The sequence below is a fragment of the Fringilla coelebs genome (assembly GCF_963513975.1).
Source record: "Fringilla coelebs genome assembly, chromosome: 14".
NCBI lineage: Eukaryota > Metazoa > Chordata > Aves > Passeriformes > Fringillidae > Fringilla > Fringilla coelebs.
Genome location: NC_140040.1, coordinates 19,050,850 through 19,074,830, shown reverse-complemented (window position 1 = coordinate 19,074,830; position 23,981 = coordinate 19,050,850). Strand labels below are relative to the sequence as shown.

General features: G+C 43.8%; 1 protein-coding gene across 1 annotated transcript in view; it reads left to right on the top strand.

The window, feature by feature from the left end:
* Nucleotides 1–4,839: 4,839 nt before the first annotated feature.
* LOC311159270 (transcription initiation factor TFIID subunit 4-like) overlaps nt 4,840–23,981 on the top strand; it is a gene marked incomplete at its 5' end in the record, with an annotated part of 149,496 nt that continues 130,354 nt past the window's right edge. Inside the window, 3 exons of the mRNA XM_084215253.1 lie at nt 4,840–5,842; nt 9,530–9,702; nt 23,673–23,804. Of these exons, the coding sequence (XP_084071379.1) occupies nt 4,840–5,842; nt 9,530–9,702; nt 23,673–23,804 (1,308 nt within the window). The remainder of the gene's footprint in view (nt 5,843–9,529; nt 9,703–23,672; nt 23,805–23,981) is intronic.

The window sequence follows — 23,981 nt, the reverse complement described above, 5'->3', positions numbered from 1 at the left end:
AAATGAGGCTTCTGTGGGAGGCCACGATATTGCCTCAGCCCCCCTGGAAACCGCCACGACAAAGAGCAGCCTCTGAAAGTTGGCTTAGCTTTTGTTTCAGCAGCTGGACGTTATCATGTTGCAAAGATTCAGAAAGTATTCCCTTCAGAAACGGCTTGGAAATGCAAGAACAAGGCAGACTTTCCAGAAGGGGCCTAAGCAGGAGCCAGGCTGGACTCCTGGAGGCTTTGTGCCCAGGGTGAGCTGGCTGTAAAGCTTCCAGGAGGACTGGAGTGCCCAGGGAGCTTTACTGGAATTGCTCCCACCGTGCCCTGAACCACCTGAGAGATGGTGAAGCAAAGTTCTGCTGTAAATGACTGGATAGAGCCTATCGACTCTGTGGGACACCACTATTGAAAATCTGCATTTATAATTCAGCTCAAAGTAAAGCTTCTGTTCAGAGAAATAAATATTCTGTAACAAGGAGAGAGGCTCTGTTGGAGGAGGTGGAGAGGCTTGAAACAGTGTGGAGGATCAGCTACAGCCTGTGTTACACAGATTTCCTGCTGCCTTATACAAGAGAGGGAAAAGAAAAAGGAAGGAGAGGAGAGTAGAAAAAGGAAAGGAGAAAGGAAAGGAAGTTCTGGTATACATCTTCCTAAGACTTCTCTCATCTGCCTCTCAAAAGTGGAGATGGTTTTTATGGAAACATCCAGTTTAATGCCACAGTATTAGAAAAATGGACACTAAAATTTATTTCATAGTCAGGATTAGTTGCAGAACCATATGTCTACTTTCCATGCTACATTTATAGAATTCTGGGCCCGGAGCAGAGCCTGGCCCTGCTCTGCCCTCCCTGCACACAGGGACAGACAGGGGGACACAGGACTGAGGGCCCCTCTCAGCTGTCCTTAAGCTGAACAGGCTTAACAGCCTTTTCTGAAACAACCTGTAAGCTTCTGGAAGAGAGAAGTTGGCCAGAATGAATAACAAAAGCAAAACAAAACCCAAAACAGTCAAACAAAAAATCTGCACAAATGCCTAGGAATAGAAAACTACCCCCTTGAAACACTTAAAGGTTAAATTCTAACCTTCTTGATGACAAATATTGCTAAGTCTCACCATCAAGTCCTGTCTAGGTTATTAAACAAGTATTTACAATTAACTTTGCAAGCTCCAAAATTCCTGTAAACCATTTTTAAAATGAAAATTCATTTGCAACCAAAGTACATGAAACTAAATTTAGACACATTCTGCCTTCCAAAGCAGGGACCCAAGTTTGGTGAAGGATCTAGAGCAGAAATCTTATGAAGACCAGCTGAGGGAGCTGGGAAGGGGCTCAGCCTGGAGCAAAGGAGGCTCATGGGGCCCTTGTGGCTCTGCACAGCTCCTGCCAGGAGGGGACAGCCGGGGGGTCGGGCTGTGCTCCAGGGAACAGGGACAGGAGCAGAGGGAACGGCCCCAGGTGATGCCAAAGGAGGTTCAGGTTGGATTTTGGGAAGCATTTCTTCATTGAAAGGGGCTGTCAGGGCAGACTCCCAGTCCCTGGAGGGAAAAACATGAGGGTGTGGCACTTGGGGACATGGGTTAGTGATGGCCTTGGCAGTGCTGAGGGAATCTTAGAGATCTTTTTTAACCTACACCTATGCTATTCCTAGGACACCTCTTACTACTCTAGTCATCTCTGTGCTCTCCAATTTTTGGAGTTGATCATTTCTATGCCATACTTAAAATGAGCAGCTGAAGGAGTATTTTTATAGTGTAAAGTGAATTTCAATAACATAGATAAAGACTTCTTCATTTTAAGAAGTGATCTCAAAATCTTATCTGAATTGGTAGGTAGCATCTTGATATTAAATTTAAACTTAAGATGGTTAAATTGTGTCTTTGAAGGCACTGAAAGTGTGTATTTGAGACAAATTCATGACACATAAGCAGGAAAATAGTGCTCCTTTCAAAGCACTTTCACTTCTGTAGAAGACAATAGATTACTTGTCCCCATGCCCTGTTCTCACTCCAGGCAGCTGAGCAGGGCAGGGGGACTTGGCTGTTATTAATATTTTATGTTACTGAGTTATTAATGACAAACTTGGGCTGTGAGCAGGGCACAGGCCTGAGCAGTGCTGAGACCTGAAGAGCAGCTCAACAAGTTCTGTGGCGGATTTTCTTTACAGGCAGTTTTGAAACCATGGTTGGAAGTTAACTTTTCTAAAGACCATTCTCTACCTCAAACAAAAAATAATTCAGGAAAGACTGTATCTTAAAAGATCAGATGAGATGATCACAGATTTTTTTTTTTTGTATTCTGCACATATATAACTCCAAAAAATGAAAGAGCAACAAATATATTCAGAAATTGTTTTTGTGATGAAATGCATGAAAATATTTGGAAAATATTTTTATAATAGAATGAATACTAAAGTTCACAGAGATTCTGTATTTTACTAGAAGTAGTTTTCCCTATGTAAAAGCTCAAGCCCAAAGGCAGTTTCAGCAACAATTTTATAAACATTCTTAGGTATATCCTCACCTCTTGACTTGAAGGAAGTCCAATATGAGTCACTATACATCATATTTTTTAAATACAACATTCTATTACACTTCCTTTCCCTCTGTGTTCATATATATAAAATGGCTCAATTTAAAAGACTGAGGAGAAATACAAATTAATGTTTTACAGATTACCCATGCACAAATGTACATTCAAATTTTAATACTTGCCATTTTCTCTGTCCAGTCAGGAGATAATTTTTAGGTTCTAAAGCTACAAAGCAATTAAGTTTTTTCCAGGGTGGTTTTTATGGAAACACCCAGTTTAATGCCACAGTATTAGAAAAATGGGTACTAAAATTTGCTTCATAGTCAGGGCTAATTGCAGAATCATATGTCTAGTTTTCCATTCTCTTGTGAAAACTCTGGAGATGGTTGCATGCAAACGAAGTTCAGGAGCAACTAAATGAGGACTGCATGGAATTTTCTCTGATAAAATCAATAAAGTCTGTGACTCAAAAGTAATATTGGATAGATTTCTATTTTTTCCATCCCAAATAATTATTCTTTATATTTGTGCAATAGCAAATTGAATCTTACTATCTACCGTTTTAATTAAACTTCCAGGTAGAAGCATTTGTTAAAAATCCAAATTTAATTTAGCTGTAGCACTCCATCCACTAAAGCAATGCTCATTTTCTAAGCAAGTTTTTGATGTATAGATCTCTCGTGTACATTTAATACTGCTTTTCATAAACACTGCTGTACTTTCCCATTTATGCACTGCACCATCTCCTGCTCATACAGCCTACCATGCCTTTGGACCTTCAGTATTTTCACTGGCTACTTTCTTGAAGAAATATGCACTGGTTTAATTTCAGGAGACATTTAAACCTATCCTAATTAAACTGGTACAACCTATATTGAATGCATTTTCAAGGTGGTTTCTTTTGATGCATCATGAACTTGCTCCTAAAGGACAATCAGGAAGAACTACCCTGAATAAAAATGTAACCTCCTTGGAGAGGAAACAGAGCAGCCAGGAGCAGTTTGGTCTTGTGACCCCAGTGAGTCATCCAGGTAGGACCGAGCAGATTGAGCCAGCCCCCCGCTCCTTCCCACCAGTGCATGGAGCAGTACAATGTCCTTATCCACTGAGGCACCTTTTCCATTTTTTTGGAAAACCCTGAGAGATCACAAAATTCACCATTTCAGAGCAGAGCAGCAGCTCCAGTACATCCCAGTTTGCAGGCTGGCTCAGACAGATCTGGAACCCAAGCTGCTGCTGGGGTCACAAACCCATGGTTACCCCTTGTGTGTCATTCATACGGGAAAATGTTTTTATTTGCAGGGTCCTCTCGAAGACACTGTCATTAGTTAAAAACCCGACGATTTAGGACCACTGACTTTCTCTTAAGGTATTTCAGAGTGTGTGAGGAAGCGCTGGGGGGAAAAGGGCACACAGGAGTGCGATAACAAAAGCGTTAACAGCAAAATTAACTACCTTGAATTTCCCGCGAGGATGCCGAGGGAGCAGCACGCCAGGGGAGCTGTTCTGGCGATGCAAAGAGCCTTATTTTTGTTTTCCAAATCTTCTGAAACAGCCTCTCCGTTAGGAAATTGTGTCACTGCAGCCATTCTGGTTTGGCTGGGGCAGCAGCTGTGGATCTCGGTAACTGCAGAGCGGAGCAGTGAAACCGTGAGCTGTGCGTGCCTTGGGCTTTGGGACAGCTCCTCCCGCTGCACATCCCCGCTTTGGGACAGCTCTGCCCGCTGCACATCCCCGCTTTGGGACAGCTCCCCCTGCTTTAGGACAGCTCTGCCCGCTACACATCCCCGCTTTGGGACAGCTCTGCCCGCTTTGGGATAGCTCTGCCCGCTACACATCCCCACTTTGGGACAGCTCCCCCCGCTTGGGCCAGCCGGGGCAGTTCGCTCGCTTCTCCCGGCGGGACGGGAAGGGACCCGCCGGCTGCCGCCGCCTCACCGGGACGCGGCAGCGGGGCGGGGAGGCTGCTCCACACACCGCGTCCGTCCCTACGGCATCTCCCTGCACCCGCTGCCACCCCGCGGCTTCTCCAGGGCAGCGCCGCCCTCTCCCTGGGCGGCCGTACCCGCTGGGACGCTTGGGCTGTCCCGGTTCTGGGCGCGCTCCCGCCCGGGCGGTCCCGGAGCCGGTTCTGGGCGCGCTCCCGCCCTGGCGCTCGGGCGGTCCCGGTGCCGGTTCTGGGCGCGCTCCCGCCCGGGCGCTCGGGCGGTCCCGGTGCCGCCCCGGGGCGGGGCGGAGGCGGCGGCCCCTCCCATGGTGCCCCGCGCGCGGCAGAGCCCCGCGCATGCGCACAGCGCCGCCGGCTCCCAGCTCAGCGCAAGATGGCGGCGGGCGCGTCGGACCCACTGGAGGAGATGCTGCTCTTCTCTGAGGAGGTGGACGAGAAGGCGCTCAGCGACCTGGTGGGATCCCTGGAATCGCAGCTGGCCGGCGGCCGCGGCCCCGCCGAGCCGCCCCCGCCCAGGACCTCCGCCCCGTCCCAGCAGCCGCAGCAGGGGAGCCTGGCGGGGGGCAGCAGCCCCGGCCGGCAGCAGCACGGCCGCCCCGCGCCCCCTCCCGCGCCCGGGGCAGGGGAGGCGGCGGGGCGCCCCGGCAGCGCGGGGAGCCGAGCCCCCGCCCAGGGGCCTCTCCCGTCCCCGTCTCCCCCGGCGGCGGCGGCAGCGGCGGCGGGGAGGGGAGCGAGTGTAAACAGTAGTAGTGTGCAGCAATCACATGGAGCGGCTCCCGGCGGCGGCAGCCCCGCCGCTCCCGCCCCGCCGCAGCCCGCCGCCCCTGCCCAGCCTGTCAACAACCATGTGGCCGCTGCAGCCGCCGCCGCGCGGGACGCGGGGAGCCCCGGCCCCGGCCCCAGCCCGCCCGCCGCCGACGGCGCGCCCGGGGCCGCGGGGGGCGGCGGAGCGGCGGGAGCGGCCGAGGGCGCCGCCGCTGCCCCCGCGCCGCGCCCCGGCCAGGCGGCGCCCAACGGGGAGGGCGCGGGGGCCCGGCCGGCCGCGGTGCCGCCCGTCAGCGGGCACGGCGGGGCCGCCGCCGCGCAGCCCCAGCCCGCGCCCGGCGCGCTGCCCGCGGTCACCGCGCTCGGCGCCTCCGCCAGCCCCGCGCCCGCACCGCCGGCCCCGGGCTCGGCTCCGCCGGCCCCCGCGGCCCCCGCCGCGCCCAAGCCCGCGGTCACCGCCAAGGCGGGCGCTGCCCTGCCCGCCGCCCCCCAGGCCGTGTCGCCGCGGCCGGCGCTGGGCGCTGCCCCCCGGATCGTGGCCCCGCAGCTGATCGTGCGGCCGCCGCCGCAGACCACCATCCAGCTGCCGCCCGGCTTCACCATCCCGCCCGGTAAGTGCCGCGCTGCGCTCCCGGCATCGCCGCTCGCTCTAACCTTCTGCTCTTGGCCGAGGGCTTTCCTTTCCCCCAAAGCTGTCATGTCCCCGCTGCTCGACCTGCTGGAAACCGAAGAAGAGGCACCTGTCTGAGGGCACCGTCTGACGAACCGGCTGCCGCTAATTAGGGTGTAACTGGTACGGCTAATGCAGAGTAATTGCAGCTGTTGTTGGGTGAGTTACTGGTTTTGTCCCGGGGAGAGCGGCTGTCACGGTGAGTTACCCTGGGATGGTGTAGTTGGACCGCGGATAAAAAGCTGGAGAGCTGGAGTGGACGTTAAGGATAACTTTATATGTGTTTTAAAGGACTTCTGCTTTACACTTGATAGTCCTGAAAAGTTTTACTGTTTGGAAGAATGGTTTCTGTTGTGAACCAGGTGTTAAAAGTGTGTAATGTAAAATATATAATTTCAGTAACTGTGATAATGTTACTGTTGTGTGAGGGTAGTCTTCACATCACCAGATTTCATTTCCAACTCTGAAGCAATCATGTCCTCTTTGTACTCCTTTAAGTTTCTGAACTTTAATTACTAGAAATTTTAGTTCAGCAAGGTTGTTAGCTAACCAAGCCAGCATCCCTTCATCCTTATGATTCCTACTCTTAACCTGTATATGTGAAAGGTTCTGTGAAAGGTTCTGTGGTCCTTTGCTTAGATTTTCGTGTTGCGAAAACTTGGATATCTTCATGTCTTCTTGATTTAGGAGCTGATTTAGCATTTAAGCTAATTCTTTTTTTTCCCTGTTGATATAAATAGCATGTTAAAATGTGGACCTATTGATGTAGTCTGAAATAACTGAGATCTTCCAACTTATTTCTTGAAATATTTGATTAGCTAAGTAGAGCAGCAATGTAATGTGTAGCTGTTTGCCTTTGAGTGGACTTTTAGTAGTTGTGTATTTGGCCCTAGTTTATGAAAAGTCCTCCAGAATCTGATGTTCCAAACGTGCAAATCTTGGTGGTTTCATGAAGACCCAACTAACTTGAAACAGATAAGTTGCTGTTCAGGCTGTGTGTCTTTAGCCTTTGCCTCCCTCTGTTAATCTGCTGAAGATTGCTCTATGCAGATGATAACTGTGTGCATTGTGACTTTGCCCACAGTTTCTGAAGTTCATTGTGTCAATACTTTGATCTGTTACTTTCAAACAGAAGAAGGAAAGCTGAGCCTTGGAAACAGTCTGAGCCAGGATTTAAGAAATGTTAAGGAAATAATACACCAGAAAGTTTTAATTCAAATTTTTTTTATTACAAGATAGTTGGAAATCCATTAAATTTGCATAAACATGAAGATAGTATGTTCTAAAAGGAAATTATTCAGAAAATACAATGTTATTTTTGAGTTTTTAACTTGGTGGATTATTTATAATTAATGTGAAACTCCCATATAGCAAACTTCTATATAAAACAGAAATTTAGAATCAGTTTTTGAGAACAGGTTATTTTAGCAGATAATGCTCCTAAGTTGTGTATTTCATCTTTATATGACTGACAGGAAGGTAAAATTAATCTCATAATTTAACTGGCTTCTAACTTGCACCAGCTGCTCAGTAACAGGAGTTTGTAGTCCTCCAAACTGAATTAAAATACAATGTTAACACATGAACATTTATTCATTTATAGTAGTAATTGTGTCTGCAAATTTGATTGGGACTGTGTGGCACGTGTTTCAATTCATTTGTCATTTCCACTCTGTTTTTCTCTATTCATAATTAGGTTTAGAAAATGGGAAAATAAATTAAGAGCACACCTGTGAATGTGTGTAATGCAAATAGAACATGTATTTTTTAATGTGTGGCAGGCATTATCCTATGAAGATTTTTCTGTAAGGTTCACAGTCATGATCAGAGGAGTGATAACCCATTTGGCCAGTTGGCATATTCGGGTGTCCAGATGGTTTAGAAATGGCATATACCAAATACATCAGCTGCTTGCAGGATTTTCTGCAAATGTAAACTGTGAAGCTTGGTGCTTAAATGGCTAATGGACCTTAAAAGTTACCTTTTAGATGAGTTTTTAATGAGTTTCTTTCAACTTTCTATTTAAATTACTCTTGGCTTTGAAAGAGAGTTATTATTACAGCTTTTGGATGTGGTCCTTGCTGTAGCTCTGTATGCCTGTTACCTTAAACTTGATTTCCATGAGTCTTTAGTTTATAGTGGCAAAAATTTGCCTTCTGTTTGTGTTTGTAGCAGGAAAGGTTGGCTGGGAGCACCCAGCTCTGTGAGTGAGGGCTTTTATGTGTGCTGCAGTTCACTCACGTGTTCATCCCACAACTGGGATTTGGTTTTTCCATGTCAGACTGGAAGATTTTCTTGCTGTAGGGTTCTGAAATCTGTTATAAGAGTGTTTGAATGTCTTTATCCTCAGGATATTGTACAAACTGTGTCCCTTTAGCAAGGCGTTGTAACTGAGAAGTTAACAATTAAAATTGGATGTAAGCTGTTACCTGTAGAATTGGATATAAGATGTTGCTTCTTCATTTTCATTTGAGAAGTTATAGAAGTATATGAAGCAATTTGTAGAAAGAGATAGGTTGTAGAAACAGTGTCTGACCCTGTTACCAGCAGACTGAAAGTGACTTCATAGGTTTTTAGTTTTTGGTTCTCCAGTAGTTGTGGACAAGATGTTTTTCTGTTTATTTGACCTGTTGTATCCTATGTAGAGTAAATTATTAAAATGTATTCTGGAACTAACTTGGAAATTCTTTTTAATAGTCTGTCTGGAGAACTGCTTCTTAGTTCTGAGAGATCTATGAGAAGAATATTACATGCTTTGCAGCGACCTTGAATGTGTGAAACTCCAGAATCAGGGGACCAGCTTAGCCATTGTCTCCCTTTTTCTGACCTGCTGACTCCAAAACTTTGGGCACAGCTTGATGGCATTGGTTCTGTTGTGTAGAAGGCCTCTATTTGTGAGGTGTTTTACAAGAAAATAATCTGAAAAAAATTCTCATTCACTTCCTGAGTGTTAGAAAACACTTGCCAGTTCTCTAAGGTTTCTGCCCTGTGTGGCTGTGAGCTGAGGAGTCATGTTGGGCCTAGCAGTGTTTGCTGTTGGTGTTTAAACCACAGGTAGTGAGTGCCTCCCAAAGTGGTGATGCTGGGTACCAAATGGATTAATCTGCTAATTAATGCTGATTGGTGCTCAGTGTTAAGTAAATCTCAGATGTTGTATGCTCAGAAGTGTGTCTGGCCAATATTTGCATGTGCCCTAAGCTGTTTTTTAGTAAAGCTCTCTGGTCTCTCTCCCTGGTATGCATGTACTCAGTTGTGTTCCCAGCAGCTGCCTTGTCCTTAAAGTTTACTTTTAATGAGCATTTATTTCTAATTTTGTTCTCCTGACCCTGACTAGACTGCCAGAAATCACTGTCCCCCAAACACTCCAGTGGCTGCTTTTTTCATCAGTGCTTTCCATAAAGTGCAGTTGTTTAAATTCCAAACTGAATTTGGTCTGCTAGCGGGGGCTCCCTTTCTTCTCTGAAATAAAATCTCACGTTACATGAGAATCAAAAAAAAGCTGCTGTGCTACAGGGAAGGATGTGCAGTGCCATACATGACCTTTGCTGTGCATTCTGTGGTTGGATGGTTGTGTCTGTGTTCTCCTTGCCATCCTCTGCTGTGCACTGACTGTTCCTTGCCCTCCCAGGGATGGTCCTGGTGCGCACGGACGCCGGGCAGCTCGTGATGGTGCCCCAGCAGGCTCTGGCACAGGCTCAGATGCAGGCCCAGGTGCAGACACAGGGACAGGGTCCTGCCAACATGTCACCCAGGCTTTCTGTGCCCACTACTGGCCCTGTTTTTCGCCTGTCAACAGCTCAGGTATGTCTGGCTTGATTTACCTTTGGTGCATTATGTCTTATACATTATTACCGCATATGTTTCTGCAACTGTGCTTTCCTGCCCTTTTTGTTGTGAAAACAGGAAATATTTATTCAAGTGTAGTTTATTTTATGAGGCCTAGGATTTTTTTTTTATTATTTAAGGAAAAAAATCTGCTTAAGACTCAGTTCAGACTGAGAGATGGTTGGAGGCTGCAAAGCTCAGTCTTGGTCTGGACTGTGTATCACTGGTTTAATAAGTGTCCCTTGCTGCTCTGAATCAGAGGCACTGTAATATCCCAGCATCCTGAATCCCAGGATAGCTAATTTCACTGGACATTAGAAAAGAGAAAGCAAATCACATTCTATCCAAGGATTTGCAATAAATTTAAAATAACTTTATTTAAATATACTTTATTCAAAATAAAGATTTGATTCTTCTAATTTGCTTCTGGGTGTGATCTGTCTACACTGAAAATATTCCTGTGTTGTGAGTACATTTCCCTTTTTCTAGGGATTGATAGGATAGAGTGCTTTCCTGTCTCAAACTCATCAGTGGACTGTGTTGATTTGAACTTGGAGTTAATTTATATTCTAGTGTGGATGTGGGGTGGTTTTGTGTTTTTTGGTTTGGTTTTGGTGTTTTGTTTTTGTGGCGTTGGTTTTTCTGGTTTTTGTTTTTGTTTTTTTTTTTTTTTTTTTATAATTTCTTTGAAGGCTGTATTGGTTTAAAAGTTTGTAGAGAGGCAATTTAGCTTGGGGCCATTTAGGGCTAGAACTGGGCTTTTTTACTAAAATGTGGAGGCAAACATCTTTGGATCTTAGTACAGGGCTGCTGTGCCATAGCAATAAGAGGCAGAGTTTAAGGTAGTTTTGCCTGAGGTGTGTGTTTGTAGAAAAGATAAGTAATTCTGTGTGGAAAGATGAAAAAGGTGCCTTTACAACTTTTTAGTTGTTCTAGAAGTTCAGCAGGTATTTCCCAATATTTATAATTTCATTACTTTCCCTTTATATGCTTTATATATCGCACTGTCTAAAAGATTTTTAAGTTTCATTCAAAACTGAAAACAATAATAAACATTTCAGATGAGGAGTAAGCTGGAATAAATTTGGAGAATTGAAAATAGAAACATGAGGCAATCTATTAACCAGAGAGTAGCCAACTAGAATGTAAGTTTTAGAAGTGAGTGTACCTAGGAAGACTAACTCAGGGTCAGGAAAGACATAAATGAAAAAACTTTGAAAAACTTTGTGCTCTCAAAAGAGAGGTAAGTGCAGTATTGGATGAAATTTGTTAAAGAATTCTTGCAGAAAAGGCACGAAATAATGTTTAAATTTGTGGTAAGTGGAAGAATAAGACTTGTAGAAACCTTCAAAGAGAAATGTATTCCAGGAAAAATAAACACAGAGATAAGCCTGTGTTTGTTTACAGATTTTTTTTTTTTACTAGTTTGATGACAACAAAATTGCAGCCAATTCCTGAATTTGTGCATCTGTCTTTGGTTGTTGGGGCCTTTCTTTGCAAATGAGTGCAGTCATTTCTTTGGTAATGACTACAAGCAGATGTTGTAGCAGTGGCTCCTGAGACAAGTGCATAGTGTAAATGCAAAACAGGTGTGTGGTGGGGCTGTACCAAGAATGGGATCCAAGTCTGTTAGTTTATGCTATTTTTCTTCTATAATGTTACTTTTAATGTGGCCAGTATTAATTAATACTGAATTAAAATTCAACATGGAAGCATTCTTAACAGATTTTAACAAAATTGTTTGTAATTTGAAGATTTCTGAGGAATAATCTTTGCTGCACATGGAAGGAAGTGTGCAGAAATGTTGACCCCCTGCTTGGCTCTAGGCTCAGTCTGGGGTTTGGAGCCCAAAGTCAGCCTTAAGATGAGTGCACAGCAAATGTAGATCACATTGATCTCAGGCAGCTGTTCTCTACTTGTATGAAGCAGTTAATGTTACAGAAGGGATATAATCCTACTTTATGGATTTATATAAAAATAAACCTTGAGGACAGTGCATGTTCAGGTGTTAGTAGAGTCAGCTGGAATCTGGAGGAGTTCAGGTGTTCAGAAGTTGTGTTTGTTTGTGCAGGGCTCTGCCCAGATGAGTGAACACCCCCTGCACTGTGGGTGTTCCTTTGCCCTCCCTGCTGCTCACACACTGGCTCAGAACAGAGCCAGCCAGCAGGGCCTTAGGAAGGATCAATATCATGCAGGATGCAAAAGTTGGATTATTTACGTGTAGGGGGTTTAGAATAATGATATTGTAGCTTGTCAGGATTCATCTCCTTTGAAAATCTTAGTGGTAGCTGCCCAAACTGTGCTGCATCATTTCTGTATTTGTTGTAATTAACAGGGTTAAGAAATAATTAATATTACCCTTGGGAAATTTACATTGAGCTTCCCTGATTCTGCATTTGATCTTCAGAGTCTTATGCTTATGTTTTATATATGTTTGACCTTAGAGTATTCTTTAAAAATTGTGCTTGACAGCCTCTTACAACAAGATTGTAAAGATATAAATTCTAAAGGTATATCTAATCAGAATTAGACATGAGTCTTTTATTTGATTAGGTGGATGATTTAAAACCAGAGGCTGTTCATTGGTTTTCCAGATGAAATGTTCAATGATAAATATTATGCTAAGGTTTTAGAAATGTCAGTTATTTGTTTGAGTAGTCATTATAATTAGTTGATTCAGGGATCAAGTTCTAAAATAAAGGAAATTGTGTGTACTGAAAAATAATTTTTTCAGGGACTTTTAATTAAGCTGTTTTCTTTCAGGATTTTATTCTGGTGGTCAGAAAGCTGAATTAAAATTTCCAGAAGAAGTTTAAAATTAATCAAAAACAATGTGCCAGGTTTTTATGTGTATGGAGTATGAATGTTCAAGAGTCAATGGTGTCCACTGTGACTGAAACATGGGAAAATTCTGGTGCCATTAGCTTCAGACAGAATATAAACATTAATTGCCTGAATCCTGCAGAGTGTTTTGTGAGATGGATGAACATGCCAGGCTATGAAGTTTTAACCTTTCTTTCTGATATTAGTGGGATGGTTGGTATTTTACTGTATAGAGCCCAACTTAATTACTGTTTCTTTATTCAGTTATTTTAAGATATTTTTATTTGGATTAACATACAGGATGCTTAAATTTGTAGAGCTTAGCATTGTATTTTAGTCACTGAGTTTGCATTTTACTCTTTTTTCACCTCTGTGGAACATCAGCACAGGTGGAAACTTGCAGTCTGCCTTAAGGATTCTAGGAAATAATATTTTATGAAGAATGTATCAGAAAAAGACATGGCCTTCATACTTTATGGGTATAAGGGTTACTGTTCTGCAGATTGTCCTGATTTTTAGCCTGTGTCAGGTGTCACAAGTTACCCAGCTAAGTGATTGTTTTCAGTGTTCATTTGTTTATACACTTTAAGTAATTATTGTGGTGAGAAAGTCTGTTGTGAGCTATAGAGCTAGATGTAAAATACAGGATATTAAATGCCAAAGAAATTGTAAAAGCTGGCAGTTACTTTTGGCAACTCATTAAGAAGTGTTGAAAGTGCTAACTGGAGAACATAAAATGGATTTGGAATTACTTTTTTTAAAACTAGAAGAAGGAGTGTCTGAAAAACTCCCAAGTGTTCATCTAAATTTGAAAGCTCTTTGGTTCTCTCCCCTTGACAACTTTGTAATTTCTCCACTCTCACAAGAGGAGGGGAAAATAAGGCATTATTTTAAATGTTCTGAAATAAGATCAACTTGGCCAATACATACAGAGCTGCTCAGATTCCAAACCCTTCTGCAGCCTGGGTACCACAGCAGGATTTTTCTTTCCATACCCAGGGCTGTCATTTGCTCAAGTATTTTGGAGGAAAATGAGCCAGGTTTCCCCTGAAAATTCCTTTAACTTCAGCAGCTGGGCTGGTATCCAGGGCAGTATGTGAGGAAGGAGCCACCTTTCTCTGGGAGCAGTGGAAGCTGCTGAGACAAGGAAAGTGTGGTGAGTTTCCTGAGGAATTGGTGTAAGGGCTGAAGTAAAGGCTTTCCTTAAAGACAGTGGCTCTGTCCTGTTGTTGAAGGTTCAGAAGTGAAATATCTGTATACAGTAGTACTTACCCCTGTGGGGAATTGATAGAGCCACCCCTCTTCCCTTCCCAAGTTCAAAAGAAGGTGTGTTGGGATTGCAGTGCCAAAGACAAGAGTTCAGAAAGATCCAGAACTTCTGTTGATGCCACCTTGCTGGTCCTGTGGGTGTGCAGTGGGTTCAGTCCTTCCATGATGAGTGCTTCAGCTGGGCACTCAAGGCACACGATGGAGTTGCACAGCACACTTAAATCTGATGTTTCTTATTCTTTGATTGCTTGGATTTGCTCTTAAAGTTGTTTGACTTCTGCTCTTTATAGTACCTTTGTGTTTTTTGCAGCTTTCAAAATCCATTTTGAAATGAAGACTTGGGTTCTTCTTAGGTGGGGTAATCTTTGATAAGGCATTTATTTGTGCTCCTCCTAATTGCTGCTGTGTAAAGCATGAATAAAATCTGATTATTTCCAGTCTTAGTGGGATTCTGGAAAACTGGCAGATGGGGATAAGCACATACCCTGTAGGGAGGGTCTCAGCTGGGTCAGTGTGAGGCTGAGCTCAGAGGTGCTGGGGTTGGACATCCAGGAGGATGGAGAGGGATGGATGGGGAGGAGAGGGCTTGGATGGAGAGGAGAGGGATGGATGGAGAGGAGAGGGATGGATGGAGAGGAGAGGGATGGATGGAGAGGAGAGGGATGGATGGGGAGGAGAGGGCTTGGATGGAGAGGAGAGGGCTTGGATGGAGAGGAGAGGGATGGATGGAGAGGAGAGGGATGGATGGAGAGGAGAGGAGAGGGATGGAGAGGAGAGGAGAGGGATGGAGAGGAGAGGGATGGAGAGGAGAGGGATGGATGGAGAGGGATGGATGGAGAGGGATGGATGGAGAGGGATGGATGGAGAGGGATGGATGGATGGGGATGGATGGATGGATGGATGGGGATGGATGGATGGATGGGGATGGGGATGGATGGGGATGGATGGGGATGGATGGATAGGGATGGATAGGGATGGATGGAGGGATGGATGGATGGATGGATGGTGTCTGCAGCACACTCAGCACAGAGGAGCACTGAAACACATCCAGCCCAGGGAATCAGAGTCTGGCAGTAACAGCAGTGACTGAGAGATATATTTGATATTTTAATGATATTTTCCATTTACAGTGTTCCTGGTATATTTAAAATATTCAAGAAAAATACGAGTATGTGCAATTGTACCAAATAACAGTTTTAATTTAGTTCAAATTATAAGATTGCAGAGGATTGTAATGGGAATGTTAAAGGTTGGACTCCTTGACCTTTGAGACCTTTTCCAACCTAAATGAATTTACAATTCTCTGATATTAACTACTCTTAGCTGCAGTTTTTCTCTGGTGTTTTGTTCAGAGAAAAATTACAAAATACTCAGGTATATTAAAAGTATTTTTCATATCAGTGCAGCTACAAGAGGCTTGTTTGTTTTTTTTTTTAATTGGTATCTCAGGGTTTACATGGAAATAGTTGGTCTTCCCTGAGTATTATAATAATCTTTGGATGCATTAAAAAGTGCAAGTTTGTTGTACTGTGAAGGTGATAATGTACATCTTTTGAAAAACTTGATTTGGGTGCTTTTGAGTTAGCTGTGCATAATTTTAATTTAACTATTTTATCTTTGTGATTTTAGTTTCCCTTTACTTTTTGGTTGACATTAATTCTAGCTGAATATTAATAATTTTTTAATGTTGCCAAAATTAGAATGTTAGAATATGGTACAGGATTTTTAGGAAACAGGTCATAATTGGTTAAAACTTAAATTGATCTTAGAAGAATTCTGCTCTGGATTCTTGTACCATGAGCAGCTCAGACAGTGTGGGCTTGCTTGCTCTACTGTATTCTTCAGAGATAATAAATAAATTCAGAAGTCTTCTAAAACTGGTTATTAGATTGTGTTAAATTTTTCCCTCCATATCTTGTTTTGAATTTTAGACTTGTGAAATTGTGAAAAATAGGGAGGTGCTGCCATCTAGTTTTCCTTTGCTGTGTTTCTTTTGTTTATCTGCATTTATCATACACTTTATGGCTTTTCATGCCTTTGATGTGTTTTTTTACTGGCTTTCATTATCTTAATACCCAGGTGAGCTTACATTCATAACCAAATAGCAAAAAAAATGCTTATTTCAAATTGGTTTTAGTTGCAATTATTTACATTAGTGACAAAATTAAAGTGCTGCCGTAAACTAAGAGTATAAAGTAAGATATAAGAATATAAAGTAGGAATATAAAGTGAATATCATGCAGGAAAGACCAATGTTAGCCTGGCCCACAATATTTTATTTTGGAGTATCTGCTACTGGAACTTCAGAGCAGGTGAAAGAGTGTACATTGGAGTTTTCATGGGACTGCTGCTGAAAATGGATTTGGCTTCAGAGTTTATGAATGTTTTTGTTTCAAGTTTGATTCAAAATGTGTTTTTCATTACTAAGTTTTTTGTTTATTTTTAGTGATCAGAAAAGGCAGTTATGTGTGAAATTTTATGATTTAGTGTTTTGTTTTCATTGTCTAAAACAGCCTGAGATATATATATATTAAGGAAATGACAGAAAAATGCCTAAAGCAAGAAAAAAGAAAGCTAGAAAAAACTAACTTCTACTCTTTGAATTGGAATTTTGTATAATGAACTTTACTGTTGTGTTTTTCTGTGTTCTGATACTTTCTGTTAAGTTTCACTTTGCCATTTTCTTTTAAAATGAGGAGGAAAAAAAAGGTTTTTGAGGGTATGCCAGGCACTGCATCCCCTGCTCTGGCTGTGCCTTGTTTTTGCTGTGGAACACACTGAGCAGCAGCAGCAGCTCAGGCTGTGCCTTCCCTTGCTGCTGAGGGCACTCTGAGCCTGCCTGATGCTGTCCTTGCTAAATCAGAGCCTTGCAAATCTGAGATTGCTCTGGTCTTATTTACCTGGGTTTTCAGCACTGTTTATGTTTTTATGGCAGCTTTGGTATTTTTTCTCATTTATTTATTATTATTGACTCTTGTTTTTCTTTCTGTTTTCACGTTGTTTCTGCTTTTCCAACAAATCCTTCTTTTTACTCTTTGTAGAAATTTTAAGCAGCCAGATAAATCTTTGTTGTTGCCATTATCATCAGATAAACTAATCCATGCTATTTTTTTTTGTTTGTATTGATGGTTTTTGGGCCTCTTTGCAGTGTTCTGGAGAATACATTTGTGGTAGTAGGGCAGGTGGGTTGGGAGGTCAGAGAAAGAAATGTGTGGCTCTTACTGTGCTTTAACCACAAAACTATTTTCCTTCTTTTCCTTCACAATGAGTGATTCTTTTCTGTATTAAGCAGACAATGGGTACTTAGAAATGATACTGTTTACATTTTTGTAGCATTGACACAGCTCTAAAACTTAGAAATGTTAGTAAGGCTGTAAATTTAAACATGCAGAGATTAGCAAGTGCTATAAAGGAGGTTCCTGAGCACTGTCACAGTGGCTGCCACGTGCGCATGCATGACCACATACTACTGTTATTTTTAATTTCTACAGTGTGTAGGCTGGACAGTCCTAATTAATGAAGATTTATATAACGTTTTTCCCACTGTTCAGTGGGTTGCTTCAGGCTCACTTGTTGCCACTCTCTGCAGTAGGAATTAATAACCAAGCAGGTTTTTTTGTGAAGCTTATCCCTGTAACAACTTTCTCAACAATGCAGTTAAGGGGATTACTAGCCTCCTTTTGTAAGTAGGAAATGGAGCCTAATTGTCTCTATTTTAAAGGTGGAATGAGAAATGCTGGGTAATTTATTTGGTTCAGTTGCAGCCATGGCCACTCCTGGTCACAAACTCCACGTTTCAAGTTGGGCACTCATAAATACATTGATTTAATACAGTAAGAGTATGATTTAATACATAAGAGTATTGCTTACAATTGGATTATCTGTATTTGCAGGCAGCACTAAGAACCAGAGGCAGGACTAGAATCCAACTGAAGTGACAAAATTCAGCTGGTTTTTATTAACCAGATATTTTGGATGAGCCCTAGTGATTGTAGGAGGACCAGCCACTTCACCTGAGCAGAAAGTGCTTTGATAAGTATTTGCTTCAGCAGTAGGGGTTCTGGACTTAGAAGCCCTGGTTTCTGAGAGTTTTCTCTTGTGGCCCCAAACTCCTCTGCCTGTCCTGTGTAATTGCTGCCAGTGTCTTCCTGCCCTGATATCCCAAAGGGACATTGTGCACGTGAGGAGCAGAGCAGCATCTCCCTGCTTTGGGTACTGATGCTCCACTCAGTGCCACTGTGGTGGCAGTGAAGCTTCTGCCTCTGCTCTCTGACCTGTTAGAGGAGCTGTTTCCAGTAATTTTCTGTAATTGTGTGCAAATGTTAGGCTTTTAAAGGGATAATACTCTGGGTCAGTTTTGCTGTAGTTTTGCTATGCTGAAAAAAAATGAAATCTGATAAAGAAATTTCTCTGCATCTGACACTGAAGTGTCTGTTCATGTGAACTGGAACCAGAGGAACTGAGAGGCAGTCAGTCAGCTTGTGGAGTTTCTCCATGAACTCTTCAGGAGTTTCAGTCTTGGGAAGCAGAGTTTGCTGATGGGGAGCATTTAATGGATTAATAGCAGTTCAGGCTACAGCCATGCCTGGAGGAAAGGTTGTATGAGTTAGTTACTGAAAAATTATGTGGTAATTGACCCTGGCTGGACACCAGGTACCCACCAGAGGCTCTCCATCCCTGCCCTCCTCAGCTGGACAAGGAGAGAAAATGTAAGGAAAGTCTTGTGAGTCAGGATAGAGATCCCTCACCAGTTACTGACACAGGCTGGACTGGGGGAATTAATTCATTACCAGTCAAATCATAATTGGATAATGAGAAATGAAAACGAAATCTTTAAACAGCTTCTCCTCACCCCTCCTTTCTTCCTGGGTTTAACTTTACTCCCAGCTTTCTCCACCTCTCCCTGAGTGCTGCAGGGGGATGGGGAATGGGGGCTGTGCTCAGCTCATCCCAGGCTGTCTCTGCTGCTCCTTCCTCCTCAGGGAAGGGCTCCTCACATCTTCCTGTGCTCCAGTGTGGGGTCCCTCCCGCAGGGGACAGTGAGCTCCTTGAGCTTCTGCAGGCTGAGAGCTTCCCATGGGTGCAGTCAGTCCTTCAGGAGCTGCTGCAGCCTGGTCCTTCCATGGGTGCAGTCAGTCCTTCAGGAGCTGCTGCAGCCTGGTCCTTCCATGGGTGCAGTCAGTCCTTCAGGAGCTGCTCCAGCCTGGTCCTTCCATGGGTGCAGTCAGTCCTTCAGGAGCTGCTCCAGTGTGGAGTTCCTGGGGTCAGAGCCTCCTTCAGGCACCCCCTGCTCCTGTGTGGGGGCTGCAGGGATGGATCTGTGATCCCTGCTGGAGCCCAGGGCTGCAGGGATGGATCTGTGATCCCTGCTGGAGCCCAGGGCTGCAGGGATGGATCTCTGCTCCCTGCTGGAGCCCAGGGCTGCAGGGATGGATCTGTGATCCCTGCTGGAGCCCAGGGCTGCAGGGATGGATCTGTGCTCCCTGCTGGAGCCCAGGGCTGCAGGGATGGATCTGTGATCCCTGCTGGAGCCCAGGGCTGCAGGGATGGATCTGTGATCCCTGCTGGAGCCCAGGGCTGCAGGGATGGATCTGTGATCCCTGCTGGAGCCCAGGGCTGCAGGGATGGATCTGTGATCCCTGCTGGAGCCCAGGGCTGCAGGGATGGATCTCTGCTCCCTGCTGGAGCCCAGGGCTGCAGGGATGGATCTCTGCTCCCTGCTGGAGCCCAGGGCTGCAGGGATGGATCTGTGATCCCTGCTGGAGCCCAGGGCTGCAGGGATGGATCTGTGATCCCTGCTGGAGCCCAGGGCTGCAGGGATGGATCTCTGCTCCCTGCTGGAGCCCAGGGCTGGGGGGCACAGCTGCCTCTCCCTGGGCTGCCCCCCGGGCTCGGGGGAGCCTCAGCTCCAGCCCCTGGAGCAGCTCCTGCCCCTGCTGCCCTGCCCTGGGCTCTGCAGAGCTGCTCCTCTCACACACCCTCCCTGCTCTCAGCCAGCTGCAGTTCCAGGGCATTTCCTCCCCCTTCCCAAGTGTCCCCAGAGGTGCTGCTGCTGTCCCTGAGGGGCCCAGCCTTGGCCAGGGGTGGGTCTGTCCTGGATCCAGCTGGAATAGCTCTGCTGGACACAGAGGAAGCTTCTGGCAGCTTCTCACAGAGCCCCCCCAGCACCTGAACCTGGCCATGCCAGCCCAGTGCAAGTGAGCTCCCAGATTTGACCTTTAGCTCGTGCTTCTGCCAGTGTCTGTGATCCCACTTCAGTTTCTCTTGGTTAAACAGTGCCCTTGATTGTTTGAGGCATCTCAGATAACATCTTAGCATGGGTTGTTGAGTTTATAAGTCCTCTAGATTAATGATTAGAAATAAAATTGAATTTCATTTCAGATCTTGCAAATTTCAATCTGAACTTAAAGATCTTAGCCATGTCTTAGAAGATGTAAAGAGGAATCACAATCTATATTGTGAAAAACTTGGCTTTGTGTTAATATTTGTTCAAATGTTATTGGGGTATTTTTTTCATTTTGGTTGATAGTGGCCAAGTTTATTGACAGGAATGATCGTGAAAAATGTATGGACCTTACTTGTCAAAAGTGAGCTCTAGTGCAGAGCCTGTGCTGCTCATCCCTGCAGAGTTGGTCAGTAGGTGGTTCTATAGTACAAAATACAAGTTTTGCTCCCAAGGTTTTGCATACTAACCTCTGGCAGTTTGACTTAATTTGACAAAGCTGTGAATATGCAATGCAATCTCTAAAATTGGTACAGTCCTGCCTTGGCAGTGACAAATAATCTTTGGTTATTTTGATTGTTTCCTCCATATTCAAGTAACTTGCTTTTTCAAATGCAGCCTTGTGTTTTCCTTGAAGTACAGAGAAGCTTGTTTGTGCACAGCAGGTACAGTGATGGTGCAGCTCTCCCAAGCTTTGCCTCCCTGTTCATGTGCCCAGAGCTCTGGGGAGAAGGAAAGTAGAGATGTTGTCTAAGGAGTGAATTTATAGGACACAGTTTTTCTGCACTATGAATAATTCCAGTGTGCTCGGACAGCCTGAGTGGCAGTGACCTGTTGCACCCTGAAATCAGAGTCTGTTGTGTTACCTGTGTGACTTGGGCAGGCAGAGCAAACCTTGGGCCCACCCCTCCCAGGCTGTCCCTGCTGGAATCCTCCTTTCCCCTTTCCCCTGGGCTGTGTGGGCAGAGCCAGGTCTGGGTGCAGGTGCAGCCTGCAGTGTCTCCGTGGGCTTCATCAGCCGCTCACTCACTGACCGTGCCCAGCAGTGTCTGAGCACAGGGCAAAAGGCTCTTCAGTGTTACTTCTGTGTGTTTAGGGAATGTAAAAACATCTGATTTATCTAATAAAAAAATAACAGTTATATTTGAAAATGTATTTCTTTCAAACTCTTCTGGTAAGTTCAGAGTTTAGTAGCATCCTACCAAACCTCAGCAGCTTTTCCTCGAGGAACACCATGAATTCTTTTAGATTCTTCCAGTAGGAACTTGACACACTGGGTTGTGATTTTTTGTTAAAATACTGTTGATAATTTTTGTTTTCTCTTTTATGTATTTCTCATGAGATCTGTTTACAAGCTTTCTTCATAGAAAACACAGCTTTTTCTTTTTAAATAATTTTTATCAGTTCTCGAAGCATTCATGCTGGGAATCCTTTGAGTGTCTTCTGGCAACTTGTAGCTGTCACTTGAAGATCATTTCCATGATATTTAAGAATTTTTCCAGGCTGGTTCCTTGTTATGTTTCTCATCCCTTCATTGCAGACTTACCTTTTTAACATATCTAAATTTTGGAACCATGTTAATAAACCATAGCATTACTTTGTTTGCAGTTGTCTGGTGGTGAGGGATTTCTTCATATCCAGCACTTTAGTAGATTTTACTGCCAGTTTCTATTAAAGGCTTTTGTCACTATTGATTTTTAAAACCAAGAGTGAATTTAGTTTTCAAGTTTCACAGTTTGCTGCTGAGGTTTGGCACATGGGAATACATTCTTAGTTGGGCATTATAATAGTGAACATTTATATTTTAATTATGTGCAGTTTTATTTTCAAGTATGTTCCTGTGATGAAAAATGGGCATTTATTAGCTGAGAAAAATTCTCTAGCTCACAGTCTCACTCTGTATTTGTGGATTTCTGGCTGCAGCTCTTGCCTGGAAGCTAGTAGCTGCCAGAAGTGCCCCTGGTTCTCTGCTTTTTTCCTAAATCCTCACTTCTGGAAGCCCAGACTGATAAGGGGACAGATATCACAGGCATGCTATGTTCTTAGGCTGGAAACTGATTATAAGCAAGTGAACAAGATACACAATAATTATATTTCAAATGCAGCACTCATCAGGTAGATATCATTTCATTCAACCAGTATTTTAAAATACTTGGTCATTTTTATAATGAAGAAAAGAGGTGTAGGCTGTTTAAAACAGGAGAAGCTTTATGTGGTCCTTCTTAGAAAAAAACAGATAATTCTGCCTCTTTGTGATGATGCTGTTTATTGTCTCTAGGCTATCTCAGGATGGAAAGCATCCCTAGTCAAGTTTTTAAAAATCTTGAAAGCTATACAAACAAAAAAAAAGGGGGTTGTTCAGATGTCAGGTAGATTTATTTGATTTGTTTTCTTTCCTCCTTTTTTTCCCCCAAGTACAGAAGATTGATATCCAGTAGATGATGTTGCTGGACTGATTTGTAAGGAATCCTTGGGGCTTTGAATGCCTGCCTGGGCTTCTGTTCCTTTTGGAGATATTTTAGAGTACACTAGATGTTCTTTGGAGAAGTATTTTATGTAAGTTTAATAGACAATGTAAGAATCTAAAATAAGCAGTTCTTTATAAAATATGAATTTTAGAGACACATGAATTAAAATTTATATCAAGGAAAACTAGTTTTATCTTGTGAGAAGCAACATCAGCCATGATCTATTACTCTATCCACTTAGAAAATTTGTCTTTTTCAAGAGTGTGAATGGAAATCTTAATAAATGCAAGTTATAAGACACAAGTGTGGCCTCCATTTTTAGTAATGTGTGGTTCTCATTTTGTCATAATTGCCATATTGTGTGATGCATTTCCTTTGTAATGGTATTTACCTTCCTGCAGAATTAAGTAACTTCTCTGGAGACATTTTTTAATTCCTAAATCTTGTCCTTTTGTAAGATGGCAAGAGATTTCAGTTTTGCAATGAAAGTAAATCACACAATAAGTAATATGATTGCTAAATAAGATAAATTTCCTGAGCTATAGAATGTACTGCTGCCTGAAAGGCTGTAGGTCAGTCATTTTCCTTTGTCTGCTCTTCATATTGCTGTTGCTGTCTGGGTACAGTCTGTTTTCTATGACAAAAGCTCTCCCAGTGCTTAGATTTTTTTTCTCTACAAGTTAATTTCTATATAATCCAATCTGTAATTATTTGAAGAATATTTTTCTGCTTTCTAAATTTTCTATCCATACTAATTTTCATTAAAAAAACCCACTACAACAGGCCCATAAATAACAAGAGGACGAGTATGTTACTGGCAATGATAAACTCAAATATTGATGAATACTGACATGTAACTATTACAGCTGAATTAATGCATCAATATAGCATCAATTTTTTTGCAGGTCACATTTGTTTTTTCTGATCTTTTCCATGTAGCTGTATGAGTAATAGCTTTCAGGAGAAGTACTGCAAAGCTGTCATTGAACATGAGAAAGCTGATTTTTTTTTTGAATATGCATATAAAAGCACATGACTACATTTGATTTCTTTTTTTTTCTGTATTAATAATGATCATTCTTGCAATCACTATTATTAAAAAGCCTTGGAGATCGAGTTACTAAGGAGAAAGGAAAAATGAGCATTTTCCTTTTCTTTCTCAGCAGCCAACCTCCGTGGGCACCTCCAGCGTCCGCCTGGGGCTCCCGGTGCAAGCCAAGGTGGTGCCATCGACGGCGGCGCCCGCCAGCGCCACGGCCACACTGCCAGGAGGGGCTGTGCTGTCCCACACCACGGTCAGGCCTGGGGACGCTGCCTGCTGGGGTGTGGGCGCCAGGGGACATTCGGGGGGTGCATGCAGGAGTTGTTTGTTCCCTGGGAGGGTGGGGAGGCCCAGAGCAGATCTGGGATCCGTGGCAGTGCCCGAGGCCAGGTTGGGATGGGGCTTGGAGCAATATGGGGTAGTGGAACTG